This window comes from Cajanus cajan, chromosome 5 (assembly GCF_000230855.2).
Source record: "Cajanus cajan strain Asha chromosome 5, NIPB_CcT2T_4, whole genome shotgun sequence".
NCBI classification, from domain to species: Eukaryota; Viridiplantae; Streptophyta; class Magnoliopsida; order Fabales; family Fabaceae; genus Cajanus; species Cajanus cajan.
Genome location: NC_138521.1, coordinates 420,215 through 442,888, shown reverse-complemented (window position 1 = coordinate 442,888; position 22,674 = coordinate 420,215). Strand labels below are relative to the sequence as shown.

Here is a 22,674-nt window from a genome sequence, read left to right as displayed (position 1 = left end):
AAAGACAGAAGAGAAATAAATAGAAGAAGAGAGAAAAATAACGAAATAAATATTTTAAAGATATAAAATTCAACTGTATTTTTTTATTTTAAAAAAATATATTATAATTCTTTTATATAATTAAATTTTTTCACTAAATTGAAAAGGTTAGATTCTCAACCATTTTCATGAGAGTATTTCTTTTTTAAAAGTAAGATAAAAATTATTTTTAAAAAATAATAGTTTCTATAAAAAAAATTAAATAGATATCAAGTATAAAAAAAAATCAATATTCACAATTTAAAATTTTCAGAAATTAAAAAATTTTCATCTACCAAACATTAAGATATAACTTATTAATGTTTTTTTTTCATCTAACTTGTCAACGTTTATACTTACATTACTTAATAACTTTGTGCAATTTGTAAAATCAAAACATCAAATTTTCGAACCGGAAGTTATTATGCAATATATAATATTTATAAAATTTCATATAAATAAAAAATATTTGCTACCTCATTGTACTGCAAATAATATGTTATTTAAAATGCTAATAAATGCTAATTGTTAATAAAATGTACAGGGGTGTTAAATTTATATAAAAATTGAAAAACAATATTAAATCATTCGACTTATTTTTTTGGCAAGGTCAACATCGCCCAAGCATAAGGTTTGACAAGCATTTTCTTTATGTCTTGAAAAATTTGTTTCTCAATTATTTTCATTTTTATTTTTTATAGAGTTATATTTTTTGTTTTGTTATTTATACTGATTCTTTTTATTTGATAAAAAGATATAATTTTTTTTCACATTAATCCATATAGAGTAAAATGGTACTTTCATTTGTGATTCCATAACCAAAGCAAGGATAAAATCTTAATCTTAATTAAGGAGTACAAGCATAAAAAAATTTTGAACTAACAACTTTTGATAATTTAAAAATTAATTAATTGTTAATTTTAATTAAATAAATTGTCTCTTAAAATGTCAATTCTCCCCAAATTAAAATAATTATTATTTTTTGTTCATTTTTTACACATTCTTTAAATTAATAAGGCCTCATTTCAAATTTTGACTTTTGACTTAAAAATATGTCAATCAGTTTTAATGGGGTGAGATTATTATAAAAGATAAAGTTTTTCTTTCAAATATTTTTTTTACAAAACTCCATACCCAATACTCTAACTAGAGAGTACTAGTTAAGTTGTAACAAAAATGACAAAGTGAGAAAAAAATATAGAAACACACACGGTGAGGAAGAGAAATGAGAGATTGTAAGATCAAGAAAAAAAACAAACATATTTGAAGTTGCAAGACAACCCTTAAATTAACTAATAATATGATACTATTTACCCCACGTATCATAAATAACACAATATGTAATACTGAATAAAAAAAAGTCCATAATTTAATAGAATAATATAATCTATCACAAAGGACATTACATTTGACTAACTAGAAACAACAACCAAACTGAAGGTCAACTAAAAACCACAGCAATGAAATTAACAAATGTTTTAAACATGGCAAAATCGAAATAAAATTTTAATTAAGTTTCGATATCACATTCTATCAAAGTATGAACTCAAAAGCAATATATAAGCTTCGTTGCCAACATCATGATAATCTCACCTGCAACAACATCCAAATAGAACAAATACAAGAAATAGGGATGAGAAACATTTTACTTTGACTCGGTGTATAATATAATCATATAGTCAAACACAACCATATGCTAAGCAACTAAATCATGGTAGTAACATGGTAATGATGCAATTTATCGTAAAATGGCAAGATTCAATATAATTGGTAATACATATCTCCTCATAAACATCACAAATTCAACACATAGAATCATACACATGCTCGATGCAATGGACTTGAACTACAAAATGTTCATGCATGTGACGCCAATAAAATCAAAACAGTTGTGTTGTGCAAGTTTCGTCTCATGCACACAATGAATGAGATCGGGGCTTCCCAAACCCAATTATCCCCGCGGACTGATCCCCAAATTTTTACATAAGAGAACTTTCCTTGATGACATATTTTGTATGATACCCATCCAAAACAAGACGCATATGATGTATGACAAATAAGACTCAGAGTAGTATCATATTACAACGATGCACGTACGTAATTGTACATCAATTCCCTTCATTTCATATTCACATCGGGGCTAAGTCTCGCTTAATCTTCTTATCACATCATGATACCAAACACAACACATCATTTAATTCACTCACGGTTCTCAATCATGTTATTAGCATACTCACTTACAACAACTAGACATTAACAATATGCAACACAAAAATTCCAATCATTAACATCCATTGAACACCAACAAAGAAAATACGTTGTAGAATGGTGCCCGATGGCACACATCTTGCACTCGGTGCAAAACCTCCAAAGAGCAACATGACTAATGGGTTGAACCACGTCTAGTGTGATGAAGCTCACACCCAACAAAAGCATCACAAGGGGTCCCCTCGAGCTCCAATGCCTGACATGGATCACCCCACGCCCAACGTGAATAGTCTCAAGAACAATCCTTGCTTTCAACCTCAATGACGCCTAGCGAGTCCAAAGTGGCACTCAATTTCATATTAAAGAATGCATACCTACATAAAACGCAAGTCTCATGTCATGAGTATCATTCATCAGATTTTGATTACAATCGGTAAAAGCATTCTAAGGGTCACATAACATTTATAAGAGGCACAAATTACATTGTCATATACTCATACAATCACTCAATGCATTTCTTTAGGGTTCTCATAGAAGTCCAAGAGCAAGTCAAGATTCACAAGATTAGTCTAAAACACTAAATTAAACACATGCATGTTGATATTATTGAAAAGAACATTGAAGAATCATGTAGACGACAAAAACGCAAGATATACATAAATTGAGAATTTTCCCTTCCTATAATACATGTAATAGAAAAAAATATTAAGAGTCAATCTCATCATCCAATATATACCTCTCATTCAGAGTGAGACTACTCACTCTTACCTTAGTGAACACTAGATAAAGGACGTGTGTCTCTAAGGTGATTTCCCACAAACTCTGATTCTCCCAAATCTTAGAGTGCAATTTTATGAGAAAAGAAAATTATAGAAGCTTAAAAGTGAAACTCACTCAACTCCCTTTCTTAATTTAACCCATCACTTAACCCAACAATTAAAACACTCAACTATTACACATTCCTTCCATCAGATAATAAAATAAAATAATTAATTGTAATTCCCCCCCTCCCCCCAACACACACACACATATATATGTCTCTATATTTATTTAAAAATATTTAAAAATTATCAAGATTGTTGAATTAATTGATGTTGTGCTCAGCCTCCAAACTTCAAAGTTTTGGGTTCAAGTTTTATAAAAATAGTTATTTTTCAATATTATTTTTTATTATTTAAAAATTTAAGGGTAAAATAGTAAAAAATTGTACACACAAAAATAGAAAATCACTTTTATATATAGGTATAAATATATATAATAAAACATTTAATATAACCAACCCAATAATTATAAAAATAAATACATAAATATTATTAATATAAAATTTTGAAGTGTTACAAATAAGACATAATAACTGTCCTTGCTATTAAAATCATCCAGCCTAAATAAGAATATATATAAAAAAAAAAAAGTTCATTGTACAAACAAACTCACTATATGGTGCACTAAGAGACACCAAAGATAGATGTTCATGAGGATTACAAAATAATCACAGCTTAAAGAGAAAAGATGTGCATAGGATCTTTAGCTAAGTTTGTTATAATGTCTAAATGGTAAACTTGTAGTTAGGTTAAGCATACTCATCATTATAAGATAAATATCACATGGATTATAAACGGTTGTAGTAAAGAAATAATAGGAAAAAAAAACTCAATAAAAAAAAGAAAATTATTTTCATAAATCTCACCTAACTAAATTACTAATAGACAGTCACATCAAATATTTCTATTTCAAACTCAATCTCCATTAAGAGTTCAAATTTTGATTCAAGTACAAATTTTCCACCTTAGCGGTAGCAGAAATAGTATGTTTGTTTGGATACAAACTTATCAATGCTTTTAAAAACATTAGTTAAAAAAATCAACATTGAATATTGTAATTAATTTTAAATTTTATTATATATGCACTGATTTTATCATGATTATCAATTAATTTTTAATCAACAATTGTGACTATATTTTATTCTTTAAAATACACTCTTTTATATAATAAATCAAACTAAATTAAAAATAGTTTGAAACTTTATTTGATAATTAATTTCTTAAACTTATTTATGAATCCAATGATTTGAACTTGAACTAAAAATTGAACGTAATAAATAAATAAGTTAAATTTGAGTTACATATAATTTATTAAATGAATCGACTTGATATATAAATATATTAATAAAATGAATTATATTTTGTCTTTAGAAAAATGAACAATCATTTAATCTTAATTTTATTATTAAATTTAAAATTTAAAATATATAAGATTAAAAAAATTTGACTCTTAATTTATGTAATTTAAATTAATAAACTGTTAGTAAGTTTGAATTGAGTTGAATTCGAACTAAAAGAAATAAATTTATGTCAAATTTAAATTAAGTTGAATTGAGTTGAATTCTTTTTCGACCCTACTCCTTTTATTTTAGAAAAATAAATAAAAAATAAAATAAAAATGACATAGAATAGGTGACACTTAATTGTTGTTGCCTTGTTGGGCTAGCGTATTGTTTTTGCATCTAAAAGGGGTTGAGAGCCCATGAAGAAAAGAGGGTCCAAAAAAAAAAACAGATGAAGTAAAGTGTTGGGCAAGGCAAGTCCTAGGAGTTTCAAGTTTGTTCTCCTTATATACCGACCTAACCCAAAAGGAGGGAGGTTTGGGATGCTTCTGCTTTGATTGAATATAGAATAGAAGGAAGGGATAGATCGATCTCCATCGAGAAATTGAATTGAAATCGATCAAATCTATGGCGGCCGTCGGAGTAGAATTGAAGCACGCAGAGAGTGCACCGGAGGAGAATTGCTCCGCCAAGCCTACCAAGCAAGGCGAGGGGCTCCGCCAGTACTATGCTCTCCACATCCACGAGCATCAGCTCCTCCTCCGCCAAAAGACGCATAATCTCAACCGTCTCGAGGCTCAGCGAAACGAGCTTAATTCCAGGGGTTCGCTAACCCTAACCCTAACCCTAACCACCTTTCTGTTTCCTTTTTTTCACTGCCTTTATTCAATTCAATTCTTCAATTTCGACAGTGAGGATGCTCCGTGAAGAACTTCAGCTTCTTCAGGAGCCTGGCTCTTATGTTGGTGAAGTCGTAAAAGTCATGGGGAAAAACAAAGTCCTCGTCAAGGTCACCGCTTGCTCCATTCTCTTTACTTTTTCAAAATCACTTGTTTGGCTTCACATGTCTCTTGTTCTTTCACTTCAGCTACTCATTGTTCAATACACTCCAATTATGTGCAATCTTTTGCTGTAGACTGTAGATATAAGTATTCTTTTATTTTGCACTCTATTTTATTAAATCATTTCATTTACTTCAAGCACCTGAATACTGCGTATAGGACACATGTGTTTAGTCGGATCTAATCATTTCAGTGTTTCATCTATTTTTATTTATTGATCTATATATACGACTACCTGTTTTCTAGCATATATTACAATATTTGGTATGTTTGGATTATGCATTCTAGTCTTGCTTGCTTGCAAACATTTTCTGCTCTCAAGGGGTGTTGGGTGGTTTAATAATCAATGTTTAACTATGAAAAAGCACGCCATTCTGATGATGTATCAAACTACATTCCATTATTATTTTCCCCTGTTAGTCAAAATCTCTAGACTTCATGTCATGTTTTGGAATGTTTATCTGTACCTGACATTGATAAAAGAGGATAAAAACCAAGGCCAATTACTGAGTTTTCCTTTACTTTTCTTCAGGTGCATCCAGAAGGAAAGTATGTTGTTGATATTGACAAAAATATTGACATTACAAAGATTACTCCATCCACCCGGGTTGCCCTTAGAAATGACAGCTACGTTCTTCATTTAATTCTGCCAAGTAAAGTGGATCCATTGGTCAATCTGATGAAAGTTGAGAAAGTTCCTGATTCTACATATGACATGATTGGTGGTTTAGACCAGCAAATCAAAGAAATTAAAGAGGTACAATGGTTGACACTCTTTTAATATTAACATTTAAAGTTCACTATCTGTCAGGACTTTAGATATTTCTACCTATCCTTGTGGCTGTCCATGCATCACTCCTTTCTGTTCATTTTTGTATGCACATATTTATCAATGTATATGTATATTATAGTGTAGTATAATACATTAGAAAACACCAGTATCATTTTTGGACCTCATGTTTGTGATTAAATAAATGTGCAGGTCATTGAGCTTCCCATTAAACATCCCGAGCTTTTTGAGAGTCTTGGAATTGCACAACCAAAGGTAGTGTCTCATTTTGGGGTTGTCTATAGATTTTTCTTTCATTCCACCAGCATACTTGGATGCTATTTTTCTGTTTGCTGAATCTCTTGAACACATCACAGGGTGTCCTGCTCTATGGGCCACCTGGTACAGGAAAAACATTGTTGGCTAGGGCAGTGGCACATCATACTGATTGTACATTCATCAGGGTGTCTGGTTCTGAATTAGTTCAGAAATACATTGGAGAAGGTTCTAGAATGGTCAGGGAACTTTTTGTTATGGCCAGGTTTGTTCTCTTTACTCAGCTTTCTCTGTTCATTATCTGTTTTCCCTATACCAAAATAGAATAGAAAGATAAGAACAATGTCTAGATGACTTTGTGAGTTGAAGATCTTTGTAAGAGATTATGAGTTAACTCAACATATGGCAAACATATATCTGTAGTTTCTGAGACTTCGATTGTCAATTTTGGTATTAGATGCATACAATGTATCACGTGTGACTGGAGTTTGGTGTGAATGTTAAGTCCTTTTGGCAATTTCCACTAATTGCACTTGAAAAGGCAAAGATGGGGATTTTTATTCCCCTAAAGGAGTTGTGCTTAACTTGTTTGATTCGTCAATTTCCATGTTTATATTGTCTGAGGACTTTCCTACCCATTATTATGTACAAATGTTATTATGGTATACTTTTTTTCTTCACAGGGAACATGCTCCATCAATTATCTTCATGGATGAAATTGACAGTATTGGATCTGCCCGGATGGAATCTGGAAGTGGCAATGGTGATAGTGAGGTACAACGTACTATGCTGGAACTTCTCAACCAGTTGGATGGATTTGAAGCTTCAAATAAGATCAAGGTAATGAAGCTATACAGTTATAAGAAGAAATATGTAACAGTTGCACATAACAGATATTATTTCTCTATCCAACTCATTTGAGATCAGTTCACATTCTTTTTTTGTGTGGAGGTTCTGAAGATAAATTTTCAACTGTAGGTTTTGATGGCCACAAATCGGATTGATATCCTGGATCAAGCTCTCCTTAGACCTGGGCGGATTGACAGGAAGATTGAATTTCCTAATCCTAATGAAGAGGTTTGTGTGTTTCCGTTGATGTTACTCATTAATATATTTGTACTGGGTCAGAAGATGCATATGATCTGATGCCTGCATAACCGACATTCCTGAAAATAAATATCTTTTATGCAGTCTCGGCTAGATATTTTGAAAATCCATTCAAGAAGAATGAATTTAATGCGGGGCATAGATTTGAAGAAGATTGCTGAGAAGATGAATGGAGCATCTGGTGCTGAACTTAAGGTATTTTTCTTCATTTGCATCATGTTTAGTTTTTCCATCTGCTCTGAAATTGTACTTGCAATTGTCCTCATTGAAGTAATTTGTGGTGGAATTGTGGAACTCCTTTGCTTTTATGAGTTATTACCCTCTGGTTATACTATCGAAATGATGGATGCCATCATTTTCATATAATGTGTCACATTCTTTATGGGAAAGGCCTTAGAGAAATTCTACAATGTAATGAATTGGGTTGACTACCAAGTTAGCATTAAAATCTGGATTATTGTTCAAGAAATTATTTTGTGTCACAAGGCAAATAAAGTGTTTTGGTAGTAAAAAGTGTAAAAGAACTACCTCAGTAATTGGGTGATATAGGTAAGTTCCTTTGAGAGTTGGAGTAAATAAAATTTAAGTTCCAAGAGAGCATTGGCAATGGAGGCAAATGATGAAGAGGGGAGTTGTGCCACTGAAAACTAGTTCATGCTTACTTCCCAATAATATTACTTAGAATGGCTTGATCAAATTTAGTCTGCTCTGAATTTTTTATTATCAAGAGACAAAATTAATATATTGGTGCAACAGAAACAATTAACAAGCGTTGAATGTCTCATCAGAGTGTGTATTTCAGAATGTGGAGCCTAACAAGACAGACAATACAGAATGAGTAAACTGTGCTCAGATGGACATATCAATACAAGGAAACACAGTATAGCAAAAGTGAACTATATTCTGATTGGGAGTTTTTTTATGAATGGGTTAATAATATACTTAGTTTAGATATTTGACGTGTGACGCATGATATGGAGCCTTTATATAACAGTGAGGAGATTTTATTACAATTTGACAAAGAGAATCCATTAAAATATCAGCAAATTCTGTAATGCTAGTAGAACTGATGAAGTAATAAAAGAAGTAAGCCACAACGTGGATGTTGTTAGCTTGCATGAATGCATTATTTAAGTGTATCATAGCCTGACTGATGCTCAAATTTTATTCCTCGTATGCAGGCTGTGTGCACTGAAGCTGGAATGTTTGCTTTGAGGGAAAGGAGGGTACATGTGACTCAGGAGGATTTCGAGATGGCTGTGGCCAAGGTGATGAAAAAGGAGACCGAAAAAAACATGTCATTGCGGAAGTTGTGGAAATAATTTTTATTTCATGTTTCTGGTGCACATTGTCCTGCAAAGATGGGCAGCGAACACGCCTTAGGGTTGTTTCAATTTACAGTGGCACTGGCTTTTGTTTTGATTAAGTTGACGAAGTTATGTACCAAATCATGATTCTTTCCCGTTGATTTCTTCTTTGTCTGTGTCCTCGGACTGCACGCTGCATTTATATAGAGTACTTTTAAAAGGGATTTATATTAAAGATCACAACGTAGTCTAAACTAGTGAAAATCACTACAAGGATGTTATGTCAAAAGCATTTTTTTTTAACAAGACTAAAATTATGGTAGCCAGAGCTTACTCACCTTGTAGACTGTATTTTGGACATGGATGATCTGTGTTAAACTCGACAGTTCAGGGTGGCTATGGTATTTATGGTTCTATTTTTAGCATACATGTTTTCTTAATTGACCTGGGAAGGTTAGGCTTGCATGTCCGATCAATTTTCGGGGTCTTATTTGCTTGGAAAAATTATGCGAGCCTCCATACTTTTTACCCTTTGTAGCCAATTGATAAGTAGTCATGAATCGTTATCATTATCATCTTAACTGAATCAAGTTTATACTTTCTACTCATTGTCGTTATCTTTTAATCAATAAGAAAATTACAACGATGATAACTCGGTTGAATTTAAAGTCTTTATATATTTATCTTAAATCCCAAAGGTTCCATTGTTGTTATCTTTTAAGTCGCAAACCTGATTTAAACATATATGGTTAGGCAAATAATTTAATCAATGATTTAGGTAGAATTTGATTCATTTTGTTGGGCATTTTCCAAAGCCATTTAAATCAAATAACATGTCTAATTTTTAAAATATTGATAATTATAAGAATTTTATTTCTCTAATTATTAAGTCATTTTAAAATTTTAAAATAATATTATTTTGTTAATTATACCGTTAAATATAAAAATAAGGAATATATTAAAATAGAAATAAATATGTTAAAAGGGAAAATTAAAAAAAAGGGAAGCAATTTTGTCTTGTGAGAAATAGAAAAGGAGAAAGGAATACAGAAAATTGTTTTGTACCTTGCATTCCCTATCTATGAATGAAAGAGTGCGGGTATGTGGAAGGCGAGGAGAGGCGAAGCAGGCAGTGGGCAATTAAGAAGTAACAAGTAACAAGGGTAAGGTAATTGATTCTGGATTTACTCGGAAATTATTGTGTTGTGTGAAGATAGATTTGTTTATGGGAGTGCGGGCGGGAATGGACTTGGCTTTCCATTCACCCTTTTTTCCATCACCATCTCTGAGACTGAGAAGGTCCAATTCTCATAAGCCTTTCACTTTCACCAACTTCTCTTTGCCTTCTGCTCTGGTTCGTCTTACTCTTACTCTTTCCATCCGTGCGTTAAGTTAGCTGTTATTGGTTACCAAGCAATTTTATTTTGTTTAACTATTTAAGGCATATGATTCTGAGTTAGAGAAGAAAAAGCATCAATTGTTGACCTCTGTCCGAGACACTCAAAGGGGCCTCTTAACAACTCCCGATCAACGCTCTTCAATCGAGGAGGCTCTGGTCTGCTCTGCTTTTCTACTTCACACTTTACTTAATTAATTAGTTTATTACTTAGAATTACTAAATGGCAGGTGAGTGTGGAAGGCTACAATAATGGTGACCCAATCCATTTGGCCAAGCTGGATGGAACATGGCGCCTTCAGTATACTTCTGCCCCTGATGTCCTCATTCTCTTCCAAGCTGCTGCTACACTCCCTTTCTTTCAAGTACTACTACGCTTTATACTTTCTTCACAAGACAACCTTTACCTTCCCTCCTCAAGTACCCACAACTATTATTATTATTCTTTTTTCCCCTTCTTCTCTTACCATTTTATTACTTCATTTGCTTCCATGTTGAGATAGGTTGGACAGATCTTTCAGAAATTTGAATGTCTTGATCAATCTAATGGAGGTGTTATCCGCAATGTTGTCCGATGGAGTATTCCAACTTTGCTAGAGGTAAACCAACTTTCTTTCTTCTTAGGACCCTGCAACCAACTTCATCAAACATACATAGGAAACTCCTAACTCCTTGCATTCAGAGTTCAGACACTGAATTCTGAATTTTCTTTTCAGTTTCACTAACTTATTCCGATCACACTTCACTTGTCAATAATTTATTTCCTTTCTATTTCTACAATATTATAAAGAGATTAACTAGATTATTCTACTTACCTGATTCTTGAACATGTTCTCTTGGAATTCAGGGTGGAAAAACAATTTGTATTTTGTATTCCTGCTACTACTGCTACTTTCTTTTATATAATTGGAAATTTTACTTACTATTCCTAGAATATTCATTGCAGAAAGGATTTCTTTTAATGAGGGTGCAATGAAGGTATAATTCATGCCAGGGGGAAAAAGAAAAATTAAAAAATGGATTAAGAACATCTGAACTTTTTTTTTTTTTTTTTGGCTTTTTGCTCATTCTCTTTGAACATGACTCGTGCATTAATGGTTTTAACCTTTGTGCAGTAGGTCCATTGGGTAAGTTAAAGACCCATGATTTGCACGCAAACTCTAAATATTATGGTGCGTGATGTGTTCAAATGTGTGGGAAACAGGCAATCTTATTAGTCTAGAGCTAGTCTCTTTGTTTCTAGGAATTGCATATAATGCTCTCTTGCTAACACCTAGCCCAAAGTTAATTGGATGGAAAAATAAAAATTGATGAAATTGAAATATTTAAACTCGTGCTTTGTTGCTCTGTCCGTGAACCTAAAATGAACAACTTCTTGACATTCTTCATATAGGAAGAAGAAGGTGCTACACTGCTTGTATCTGCCAAGTTTACTGTTGTATCTGTCCGTAATATCTACCTTCAGTTTCAAGAGGTAATCATTTTCATTTAAATGAGCATCCTTTCTTCTATAGTTGAGGTGCAATATTTATCTAAACAGATGCTGGGTTTATTTAGGACATAATACATAATTTCTCCTTTATAGTTGAAAAAAGATTGGTCCAAACTCCAAAGGTTGGATTGAGCACCCACATTTAATTTCATCAATGGTCTTCACTATAAGTTGAAACATTTTTCCATGCTTCATTTATAATTTTTTTATGTGATTTATGCATTACTATTTATTCCTAAAGAAAGTGCCAGAGTTCAATGAAATGCTAGGCTACTTCTGCATTATCTAATATCAAGAAAAGATTGCTGTTTACTTGGTATTATTAATGTTTCCTTCTTTATTTGGTATGATGCTGCTGTAGCATTAGATGAACATGCAATTTATACCTGACAGATCACAGTTCAAGATATAAATATCAGTGAAGAGCTGCAGGCTCTAATAGCTCCAGCAATACTACCGCGATCTTTTATAAGTCTTCAGGTAATTCAACCTTAAGTTATGGCTGTATTTGGATGTTAATTTGAATGCGCTCTATTACCGGCATAGGATATGAGGATACCATTGAAACCAGTAACTTATGTTTTTACTCCAAAATTTAGTGGCATACTATATGTGAATGACCTAATATGAACTAGTGCTGACCAGCTATTTATGTCATAATGGTTAGCTTACTTATTTTGTTTTTAGAGAGAGACACACACACACATTGTTTATAAGTTAAATAAAACTGTGCTTTTTCTCTTGCAGATTTTGCAATTTCTTAGAACTTTCAAAGCTGAAATCCCTGTGAGGGATCCAGGAAGGTATGTCATGGGCTACTTTGTTGAAGTAGTTCGTGTGTTTTTTTGGACAAAAACGAATGTGATGCCTTTATTTTTTTAATTGTAGGGAATCAGTAGGAGGACTATATTACCTTAGTTATTTGGATGATAATATGCTTTTGGGTCGTGCTGTTGGTGGAGGAGGGGTATTTGTTTTCACAAGAGCCCAATCTCTCTACTGACGATCCCATTGATCAGTAGCTAAAACTTGTACTGTTTCAACGAGCCCTTGTTTATGGAAGTGGCCCCATGGAGAGAGCAAGAAATTGATGAGAGGCATTAGCACATAAGAAGTTCAGCTTATTGAAGAAGGCTATTATATGCAATTGTTGTGTTAATTTCATTTGAACTGTGTTTTTTTTTTTTTTTTTTTTTTTTTTTTTTTTTTTTTGGTGTTGTTTATGTATGTTTGCGTAGTTTCTATTGATTTCGTAATATATTGGCAAAGTAAGAGACTGCATGTGTTCAGCGTAGAATTGTAGATGTTAATATAAGTCATACAACGTGTTGGAAGAGATATGCAGTGTAGGAGTCTTATAATTCTTTTTATATAGCATAGGATAAACAGTATTATATCTTCTGTTAGGATCTTATCAGGTTATTTTTAACTCATCGATAGTAATATTTGTAGATTAGGTTGGTATGTTATTGGGAGAAGAAAATTAATAAAACTTGTTTCAGTTGTTGATACTCTTGAGAGTGTATCAATCAGCTTCGTAGCTAATAGATGTTCAAATTCAAATTTGACAAAATTTATCTACAGTTCTATATATATAGGTGTTTTTATTTTTTATTTTTATTTTTATAATTATAATTAGTTTTATTTTGACAATCTTGCCTATAAAGGTTTTAATTAAAAAAGTATGCGTGAAATTTCAAGTCTAATTGAGTATAAAAATTATTTAATTGTATATAAATTTTGTCATTTTGAAACAGCAAGTCAAAGAAAGCACCATTTAAACATAACTAGAAACCGGAGAGGGAGAATAATTAATCTCAAATAATTAGCTTCGTTTTGTTTCAAACAAAACATGTATTATTTTCTGTATATAGTGAATCCATTTATGGGACTGAGTCCCCTCCCTTGGAGGATAGGATTAAGCTGAGGCCCAAATGGAAATTAGATGGATCCAGAATAGATATAAAGGCGAAAATAAATTGGAATTTAATGGTGAGAGTGACCCGGTGAAATACATTTTATTTTTAGGATGGTGATGGGAATAGGATGGGCAGAACAGAACTTGTGGACCTGTGAATATAGTAAATTTTTGTCTTGTCAATTTTGCCTAGATATAAGATATTTCATATTCACAGTGAAGGACTACGTTCTACGAATCCTGACGTGGAGGCGTTTGATTGGTTATGTAATGAAAAAATATTAGGTGGTTAGGTGAAATAATGAAAAGATAATATAATAATAGTATGGGACACGTAATTGTTTACGGTACGACACAACCCAGGGCAAGAGAAATTGTTTGGTAGAGTATGGAGAATAAGAATTCAAGGAAGAGTGATGAAGAGATTGGAAAGGTTCCCGATGATGTGTTGATAGAGATATTGGTGAGAGCAGGGGTGAAGGAGTGGTCACAGATATGCTGTGTGAAGAAGCAGTGGGCTTCTCTTTTCCGGTGTGAATGGTTCTGGCAAGCTGCTCTTGCCCATAATTATCCACAAGCACTTGCACTGCCTCAAACATGGCCTGGCCCTATTTCTCCTCCTCCTCAACCCAACTCCAAGAGGAGATTCATTGCCTTATACATTAGTCAACACATCTTCTCTTCCAACCTTCAAGTAGACGAAATCGTTGGTCACACTTATCTCTTCTTGAAAGATCAACTTCAACTCTCCATTATGCCACCTCATAGTGGAATACTTCATGGAACAATTATTGGTAAGTATTATTATTATTATTCCACTTTCATGGTTGTTGATGACATGACATGACATAACAATTGTTTGAGTATTTATTAAGCAGATCAGTTCATTGCTTGTGGCAAGTCAAGAGACGTTGCCCACGAACTTGGTTCTCGGATTTGGCTTGCTCTTCTCGACAATTTGGAGGATAACCACGATACATTTTCCTTACTTAAACGCCTTGCCCAAGAAGGGGATGTAAGTAATTCTGTTGCTCTAACTGGGTCTGGTCTAACATGACTTCCATACATTTTCCCTATAAATTGTCTGCAAACATGTTTCTACACTTTCCATTGCTGCTATTATTTGGGGCATGTGGATGTTTGGTCTCCAAATGTGTCATCATTGGAATTGCAAAGTAGCTATGTTTTCTTGCTAGTTATTAGTTCACCAATCATTATGTCCCTGTTTATATGTTGTGTGTTCAGCAGGTTTTTCTTCCATACCCTTACACCAGATCAGCGAAGGTCCAATGGAGGGTGTTTGAGAAGCTGTTTACTGATTTCCGTGATTGCTTCAACCATGTAGATTATTATGATATGTTGGCATGTGCCAAAGCCAGGTTTCAGCCAATACCATCTTCTTGGTTAGGTTACTAGCATATAGGGCCTCCATTAAACCACCTCTGTCTAATGAACCGTAAACCTTTATTCATGTATGACTAAAATGAACCCCCTCTCTCTGAAAACTGAAATACCAATTTCCTTCAATTGCAATGCAAGGACTGGACGGCAGGGTGTTAATTTTCATGTGGTTAGTGCTATTGGATTGGACATTGGAGTAAACAAAATTTATTTTTAATGATTCCTTGTCACATTAAGCTCTCATGTTTGTCATTAACATTATTCGCAAAATCATCGATAATATACTTAAACCCGTTCTAATGAAATATAATTTAATTTTAATGATGTTGTTTTTTCCCTGATCTTACTCAATTCTATGTAACTACTTCGATAATGGTACTAGTATTTTTAATATTGATATTGTAAAGTTGTCCAAAAAAAAAACATTGATATTGTAAGCAAAATATTATATAAATTTATTATTATTACCCTGCTCATCTTTGTAGGTAAGGTATATATAAGTTTTCTACAAACTCTTTATTTTTTTTTTATTTGAGGTTACTAAGTTGATAAATTTATTGTGGCCCTTAGTCATTAAAGTTGGGTTAGTGGTGGAAGTTGACATAATATATATGAATTTTTAAGTCTGAATTTTGATGTAATTAGTGTATAAAATTAAAAAAAAAAAAAAAAAAAAACATCGTTGTCGATGACGATGAATAATAATGTTTGCTTAGTTTAAAAATTGAGAGTGTGTGTGTGTGATCGCTGTGCAACAGCCACGGCCTGATTCTAGGACCAAACTAATGATGGAGGTCAAAAAGTTTAATTTCGACCGAATCATAAACAAAAAAGGCAGTGCCTTTCTTGGAGGCTAACTAACGTGGATCAAGGCTAACAAACAAGAATCAAGTGTGGTTTTTGGTAGTGCAGTACTGACAAGTGACAAGGAAGAGAAAACAAAATACATAATTTTGACTAACAATGTTAATATATAGTTCTTTATTTATTTATTTATTTATTTTATAAATATTATACAGGGTCACCGACAGCATAATCCAAATACTTTCAACTTCACTAATTAGGTTTGTAAAGTTTTAGATTTTGAGTTGCTAACTTATAACTTGGAAAGCAATTTCAATGGGTTTTAGTTTTAGATATTTTTCATCACTTTACATTTTTTTTCCCTTTGTGAAAAGCTTAAAGTTTTAAGCAACTTGAAAATGTCGTATGAGAGTATATAAGTTGTTACCATTTTTTTTATTGCATAAGAAACTAGTAACTACAACCTAAGTTGCTAATTATTAAAATAACAATTTCTCAAATTGAAAAGGAGGTTCCTATATGAGTGGAGAGACAAAATAAATTCACTAAAACTAAATTAATTAATTGAGTTTTACTACTAAAATTAGTTAACACAAGTGTAGTAACATGTGTCACTTAATTAAATTATTTAAAGTTTGAATTCTAACTTTAAATATGAAATAAATTACGAGGAGAACTGTACATTCGTGATTTTTAATATTAATTATTACTCATAATTTTTAATATTAATTATTATTTTTATTGATGAATACTTTATACTAATATCATGATTAGAAAAAGAAAAATTTGACTAAATCAATAAATTGATGTAATGAATCATATTGTTAATATTATGGAAAATTCTATGGTGTAATGTGTTTCTAATGTAAAAATAAATAAATGACAAATTGATATTTAATTTAACATCCAAAAACTATCACCTTGTTGGAAACTATTACAAGGAAAATTATAACCAAAATCTTTTATTTTAATCTTGCATTAACTTGAAACCACGTGCATCTAAAACACATTCTACTAATATTGATGTAGTTAAATGTAAATTAAGAGATATAGCATGATGAACAAAAAGTCTCCCAACCTTATTGAATCTTAAGAATAGAGAATTACTATTTTTATTAATAGTGTTTAACAACCTGACAACTATATGTTTTTATACATTGAATGTAGCACTGTTATTGAATGTAGAACTGTTATTGAATGTAGAACTGTTTGTTGAAGTTAAAAGTACCTCAAACTCATAGTAAGTTTTACCATAAACAAATTGTATTTATTGGCTTCTTCTTTTCTTTAAAAAAAAAAAAAAAACTCTTCTATTTCTTTTCATCGGAAAATCTTTATAATCAACGACAATAGACTTGTGATAAAACTTAAAACAAATTGAATTTTATTATTATAGTGATATTAGTAACAATCATTAAATCATACGCATATAAAAAGTGATCAAAGAACTTAATTATAATAATTAGAATATTAAATTTAAATTAAATTTATTAAAATATTGTAAATTTGTAATAAAAAATTAATCATAATAAAAAAATAACGGAAATATCATAACCATTAAATTAATCAACCCGATTTGTTTTCTTTCTCCTTTTTTCCATGTACAAATATAATACTACTATTTTTGAAAATAAGTTGAAATCTAAATTCTGGATAAATCAAGCATTGTGTTTTCCTTTGCACACGCAATATACATATATGTTTTCTACCCTATCTACTATTTTTATCCATAAAAAATAAAAAATATACATATATAATTTCATGGGTTTGATAGATATGTATAATTAAATAATTAAAAATACTTTTATGACTTTTAAAATACTTATTAATTTATTTAAATATATTATTAATAGTGTTCTAGTGACTTTTAAAATTTTCTTATGATAAATATTTTATAAATAATCATATTCAAGTTAAATAGAATTTTTATAATTTGATTGTAATTAAGTTTTTGGATCATATTGTTTAGTCGAAAGTAATGCAGAAAAAAAAGAGTAATTGATTTTGGTGGGTCACGATCACGAGTGCATTAAGGAAATTGATAGAGGCGTTAAACAGAAATTTGGTATCTTTTTAGGAAAACAAATCAAAACAACTTTTGCGCGTCTTTCTGACAATATTCTGTGTACGACCATGCTGTCTTCTTTATATGAGACTCTCTCTTCACATTTTTCTTTTCTTTATTAATGCAAATTACGCATTTATTTCTATTTATTCTGTCAGTTTTTCTTTTAACATATTAATTCCTCTGTTTTATTTTTTGGGGAAGTGAGAGAGAGAATCAAACAAAACACACTGCTCTTCTCTCTCTCTCTCTCTCTCACACACACATTTATTTTCATTTTCACTCTTCTTCTCTGTTCTCTCTACTCTCTATGCCTAGCTAGGGTTTCTCTTTCTCTCGGCTTCTGCTTCCCATTCATCTTCTTATCAACTTAACTCCTCAGGTTAGTGCGAGATCAGTTTCTCTATTTTCATAGCTGCATTGCATGCATGGTAATGGTTATAGTGAGAGTGCATCTAAGTCTTCATCACTCATCACTGTGTTACTAAAAATCTGAGCTTTTAGTGATCTACTGTTTTTGACAAGTTAAATGTAGGTGATACGGTGCCTTGTCGGTGGAGCTAGTCTCTGTAAATGCTCAATGCCATCCTAGTTTCCTTCTAAAGGTACACACCATCTTGCATCTTTGCTTCCTTTGCTGCCCTTCATAATGACACACTTTCCTTTTATCACCTTTTTCTTAATGGGCCTTCCAACTTTTGTATCTTTTCTTTTCTCCGTTTTCTAATGGATGTTAGCACTTATCGTTTCCCGTGATCTATATGAATCGAATTGAAAGGAATGTCATTTCCACCATGTTATGTGCTCTACTTCGCCCTTAACACCTGCTTTTGGCTTAATAATCTTTTCTTCCGTATAATTATCCCACAGATTTGTTGTGAATTGTAAGAAAAGCAAAGCTACTATTACTTTGGTCTGTTTTTTAGTATTCTCATTCTCTTTTGATGTGATTATGGATTATGATCAAAACATTTAAAATATTGGGCTGAGCCAAAAATGGTTTGTTTTTGAAAGTAAGGTGGTAAAAAATGGAGTTTTTGAAAATCAAGAAGTTCAGAAAATCTCATAAGGCAGATGGAGACAAGGATTTGGCAGACAAGGCAGCCCCAGAGCCTGAGGAGCCAAAGCTGAACACAGATGGTTCTGATCAGTGTAAATCAGAAAATGCAGATTCTGCAGGTGAAGCTGAGGATGACGATGATTTTATTACCAATGAGGTAAAGAGGAGGCTGAAAGAACTGAGAAGAAACAGTTTTATGGTGTTGATTCCTGAAGAAGATTCCTGCCCAGAGGATGGGGAGGACGAAGAGGAAGAGGGAGAGACAAGCTCAAATGAATGGAGGGATGTGGAGGCAGAAGGTCAGCAATGGTGGCGTGGTTTTGATGCTGTGTTTGAAAAGTACTGTGAAAGAATGTTATTCTTTGATCGGATGAGCACTCAACAGCTTAGTGAAGTTGGCAAAGGTAGATTTTTATTGTTGCTTTGATTTTTGATGGGTAAGCGAGGAAGTAAAAATGAGCCAGCAACTCAAGAAAACAACAAAAATACAGACAGTATCTAGGAGTGGGATTTATATTGGTTATTGAGAATGATCAAATAGTTTTTGGTCATCCAATGGTCCCATTTCTGTATGCTTTATATGCAGATACTAGTAAAGGTTGGGAATGTTAATTTAGGTTTTTGCTCTGGGTTCATTTAGGTGTTTTTGTCTGTGGACTTGCCACATGATGTGTGACTAGGTCAATAATAGTTATTATTTCTTTTTGGGAAAATGCAATATTAAACCAAAGAAAAGCTAACATTTTTGTAAGCTTGGATTTGGTAATCTGTCTGGATTCAGTTCAGTTTATTACTCTTCCCAATGCAAACATAAACCCAAATAGAATTAAAGTTAACGGAATTTTATTCAACGGTAAATGTGCTTGATTTAATTGTATAACGACAAGTTCTTTGTTTAAGAAAATGATGACCGGGTTATAGTTTTTCCGTTATCTTCGTCTTTGTCGTATCTTGTGATTATGCTGCAACCTCGCTATGTCAGGTTTACGGCACACTTCAACACCATCTCCAAGATCTGCATCAAAGAAGCTAGCTTCTCCCCTTCGTTGTCTTTCCTTGAAAAAATTTGAAGGACCTGATGATGAGACCGAACATCTTCAACAGCCTGAGAATGACCCCTACCATGATATTGAAACAGCATATGTCGGTCAAATTTGCTTGACATGGGAGGCACTTCATTGTCAGTACTCTCATATGAGTCAGAAGATATCGTGGCAACATGATAATCCTACCTGTTACAACCACAGTGTGCAAGAGTTTCAACAGTTCCTGGTTCTATTACAAAGGTTTATTGAAAATGAACCTTTTGAGCAGGGTCATCGAGCAGAAATTTATGCTCGCACAAGAAACAATTTGCCTAAATTGCTTCAGGTTCCTAATATACGAGGTAATTTCACATAAATCATTTACATTCAATTGGAGTGTCATGGGTACCAATGAAGTTAATAATTAAGAAAAACTTGGTTGTTTGTCACTGACTGTAGTTCTGCTTTTATGTTTGTAACTGTCTGACAAAGTGCTCAATTTTATGAATCTATTCAGGTTCAGATCATGTATTGACTGATGATTCAGAGACGAAAGTTCTTGCTCCTGATCTTATCAGGATAATTGAAAGCTCTATCCTTACTTTCCACCTTTTCCTGAAAAGAGACAAGAAAAAATCAAGTGGTGCTACCAACCTGTTTGGAAATCAGAACCAGCTTGCAACTCCTTTACAACAGATTCATTCTACTCTTGAAAAGGTAAATTTAGAACCTTTACCTTGCAATTTTATAATGTACTAATAAACTTTTGAAGCCCATAGACAACTATTTTAGCTTGTGGCCATCAGTCCTCCTCCCAATTTTAAGCGTTGTAGGCTTGGTACTTAGGTAGTTGCTACAAGTTAGCGGTATATTCTTAGAATGGTACCCTCCATCTTATCCATCAATTCTCATTGTCTACTTGAAACACTGTGGTTGACTTTCAATGTTTTCTACAAATTGTTTTTAATATGTTTCTTGTAATGAAAAAATACTAACATGGGTTACCAATATCATTAGCAAATATGTTAACCATTGTTTATAGCATAATGATTTCAAAGCTATTTCTGCCTTTTAATTCAAGTGCGAGTCAACTTATTCCATGCTTTTCTTGTTTTTTGATGAAATAGAATTAGGACATATAGGTGAATGAAGGAACTTGATAATATATTCCTGCGGCGTGCTGATCATCTAATGTTTTGTGGATATTTACCCTGAATCTAAGAAAATTTCTGTATTTTCTTCTAAATGCAGAAAGTGGTGAAGCTGAAGGAACTGCGCCGAAAGAAAAAAGGTTGGAAGAAGAATTCTTGGCCCCAAAAGCATGAGGACATTCAGCTTTTGCTTGGCCTTATTGACGTGAAGATTCTATCAAGGGTTCTGAGAATGACGAGGATGACTAGAGAACAACTTTTTTGGTGTGAAGAAAAGATAAAAAAACTGGATTTATCAAATAATAGGTTAGAGAGGGATCCATGTCCTGTCCTGTTCCCTTGCTAGTATCAGTGGTGTATATCTGATAAATAGCTGCTAGAGTTCTTTTTCCTTGGATTGCAAATACAACGGCTGGTTTTGAAGATGTCACCAAATGGGTTTAGAAGAATGTCTTAGGAAGAATTCTGGATACTGTATGACAATGAGAGCAAGAATGGTTTTATGTTATCTAAAATGTATTCTTGTTCTGTCAAAATTGTGAGTTTCCAAGTTGTTGTGTAACTCCCAATATAACAGTTGTCAAGGATTATTCTTGTTGGTTCGTAAATTCGATTTAATGTTTACAAGAATGCATTTTTTTTTGCCTGAAAATATTGGAAACTAAGATAAATAAATATAGAATGTTACTAGATTTGCTATGGCACTATCAACCATTGCTTTATGTTTCAAGTTTCCCTCATCTAAATAATCAAATAAATGTCTGTTTCATTTCTATCTCCTTTATTCTATAATCAACCAGAATAGAGAAATAGCTTTATGCAAAAGATGCTCTTGAAAGCTTCGTGCCTTGTGTATCCCATGTGTTTTTGCTATTGCAAGTGTATAGGATTAGCATGTCTTGTGCTCTTGTTAATTAAAATGTAATGAAAGGTAGTTTTAGTTGTTTTTTCCCTCTAAAATCATCTCATTTGAACAAGACACTCATACATTAATCCAATCTGTTCAAATATTTACTGCTGCGGCTTTCTTGTATAAATCTGTCTTTTCACTTACATTCTTAATATACTTTGCCTTATATTTTTTAATTCAACTGGTCAATTGAAAGTTCTGATTTAATATATAAAACAAACACTTATTTTTTACAAAATTTAAAAATTATTATCATTTTATTAACCAAGTTCAATTTAAACGTATAGTAAGTATAGTGTATATATATATATATAATTGAATGTTGATTATAACATTATTTAACTATAAACGTATAATTTATCTAAAATTAAGTATACATAATCTTCAAACAAATATAAAAATATTTAACTATTGTATTATTTTATTTTAATATATATGAACTATTATATAAAATAACAACTAATTTATAGAGTTAATTTCATTTTTTTTTCCAGAATACCAAGAATTAGAGACTATTCTCGCAAAATATTAAAATTCAGGCGAGGAAGTAGCATACTTGAATAGAAGCTCTTTTATCTCCACAAGTAAATTATATGTTATTG

At 32.2% G+C, this 22,674-nt stretch overlaps 3 protein-coding genes across 7 annotated transcripts; all 3 read left to right on the top strand.

The window, feature by feature from the left end:
* The first annotated feature begins 4,835 nt into the window (after nt 1-4,835).
* LOC109808502 (26S proteasome regulatory subunit 8 homolog A) lies at nt 4,836-9,085 on the top strand. The gene is made up of 9 exons (XM_020371532.3): nt 4,836-5,153; nt 5,242-5,339; nt 5,924-6,148; nt 6,374-6,436; nt 6,538-6,701; nt 7,120-7,276; nt 7,415-7,513; nt 7,628-7,738; nt 8,725-9,085. Exons 1-9 carry the CDS (start codon nt 4,958-4,960, stop codon nt 8,863-8,865), a joined length of 1,254 nt encoding a protein of 417 aa, XP_020227121.1. The 5' UTR covers nt 4,836-4,957; the 3' UTR covers nt 8,866-9,085.
* Nucleotides 9,086-9,848: 763 nt separating this feature from the next.
* On the top strand, nt 9,849-15,274 carry LOC109809068 (putative plastid-lipid-associated protein 10, chloroplastic). Of its 2 annotated transcripts, XM_083074670.1 has the most exons (10): nt 9,849-10,204; nt 10,292-10,405; nt 10,477-10,611; nt 10,750-10,845; nt 11,640-11,720; nt 12,132-12,218; nt 12,486-12,541; nt 12,627-14,450; nt 14,535-14,671; nt 14,902-15,274. In XM_083074670.1, the coding sequence occupies exons 1-8, from the start codon at nt 10,076-10,078 to the stop codon at nt 12,739-12,741; spliced, it is 813 nt and encodes a 270-aa protein (XP_082930796.1). In that variant the 5' UTR covers nt 9,849-10,075; the 3' UTR covers nt 12,742-14,450; nt 14,535-14,671; nt 14,902-15,274. The 2 variants fall into 2 exon arrangements, with proteins under 2 accessions (XP_082930796.1, XP_082930797.1); XM_083074671.1 differs by lacking the exons at nt 9,849-10,204; nt 10,292-10,405; nt 10,477-10,611; ... (2 more) ...; nt 12,132-12,218; nt 12,486-12,541 and having other exon boundaries at nt 13,442-14,450; nt 14,905-15,274.
* A 2,828-nt stretch (nt 15,275-18,102) lies between these two features.
* On the top strand, nt 18,103-21,873 carry LOC109809923 (DUF1666 family protein (DUF1666)). Of its 4 annotated transcripts, none has more exons than XM_020373347.3 (6): nt 18,103-18,308; nt 18,462-18,531; nt 18,945-19,390; nt 19,969-20,373; nt 20,529-20,728; nt 21,263-21,873. In XM_020373347.3, exons 3-6 carry the CDS (start codon nt 18,955-18,957, stop codon nt 21,506-21,508), a joined length of 1,287 nt encoding a protein of 428 aa, XP_020228936.2. In that variant the 5' UTR covers nt 18,103-18,308; nt 18,462-18,531; nt 18,945-18,954; the 3' UTR covers nt 21,509-21,873. The 4 variants fall into 4 exon arrangements, with proteins under 4 accessions (XP_020228936.2, XP_020228938.2, XP_020228937.2 ...); XM_020373349.3 differs by having other exon boundaries at nt 18,941-19,390; XM_020373348.3 differs by having other exon boundaries at nt 18,452-18,531.
* Nucleotides 21,874-22,674: the final 801 nt, after the last annotated feature.

Coding starts and splice junctions, on each gene's coding strand:
- LOC109808502 (XM_020371532.3), top strand. CDS start 4,958: ATGGCGGCCGTCGGAGTAGAATTGAAGCACGCAGAGAGTGCACCGGAG. Junction 5,340..5,923: donor AAAACAAAGTCCTCGTCAAG/GTCACCGCTTGC, acceptor ACTTTTCTTCAG/GTGCATCCAGAAGGAAAGTA. Junction 7,739..8,724: donor CATCTGGTGCTGAACTTAAG/GTATTTTTCTTC, acceptor CCTCGTATGCAG/GCTGTGTGCACTGAAGCTGG.
- LOC109809068 (XM_083074670.1), top strand. CDS start 10,076: ATGGGAGTGCGGGCGGGAATGGACTTGGCTTTCCATTCACCCTTTTTT. Junction 12,219..12,485: donor GATCTTTTATAAGTCTTCAG/GTAATTCAACCT, acceptor TTTCTCTTGCAG/ATTTTGCAATTTCTTAGAAC. Junction 12,542..12,626: donor CCTGTGAGGGATCCAGGAAG/GTATGTCATGGG, acceptor TTTTAATTGTAG/GGAATCAGTAGGAGGACTAT.
- LOC109809923 (XM_020373347.3), top strand. CDS start 18,955: ATGGAGTTTTTGAAAATCAAGAAGTTCAGAAAATCTCATAAGGCAGAT. Junction 19,391..19,968: donor GCTTAGTGAAGTTGGCAAAG/GTAGATTTTTAT, acceptor TCGCTATGTCAG/GTTTACGGCACACTTCAACA. Junction 20,729..21,262: donor TTCATTCTACTCTTGAAAAG/GTAAATTTAGAA, acceptor TTCTAAATGCAG/AAAGTGGTGAAGCTGAAGGA.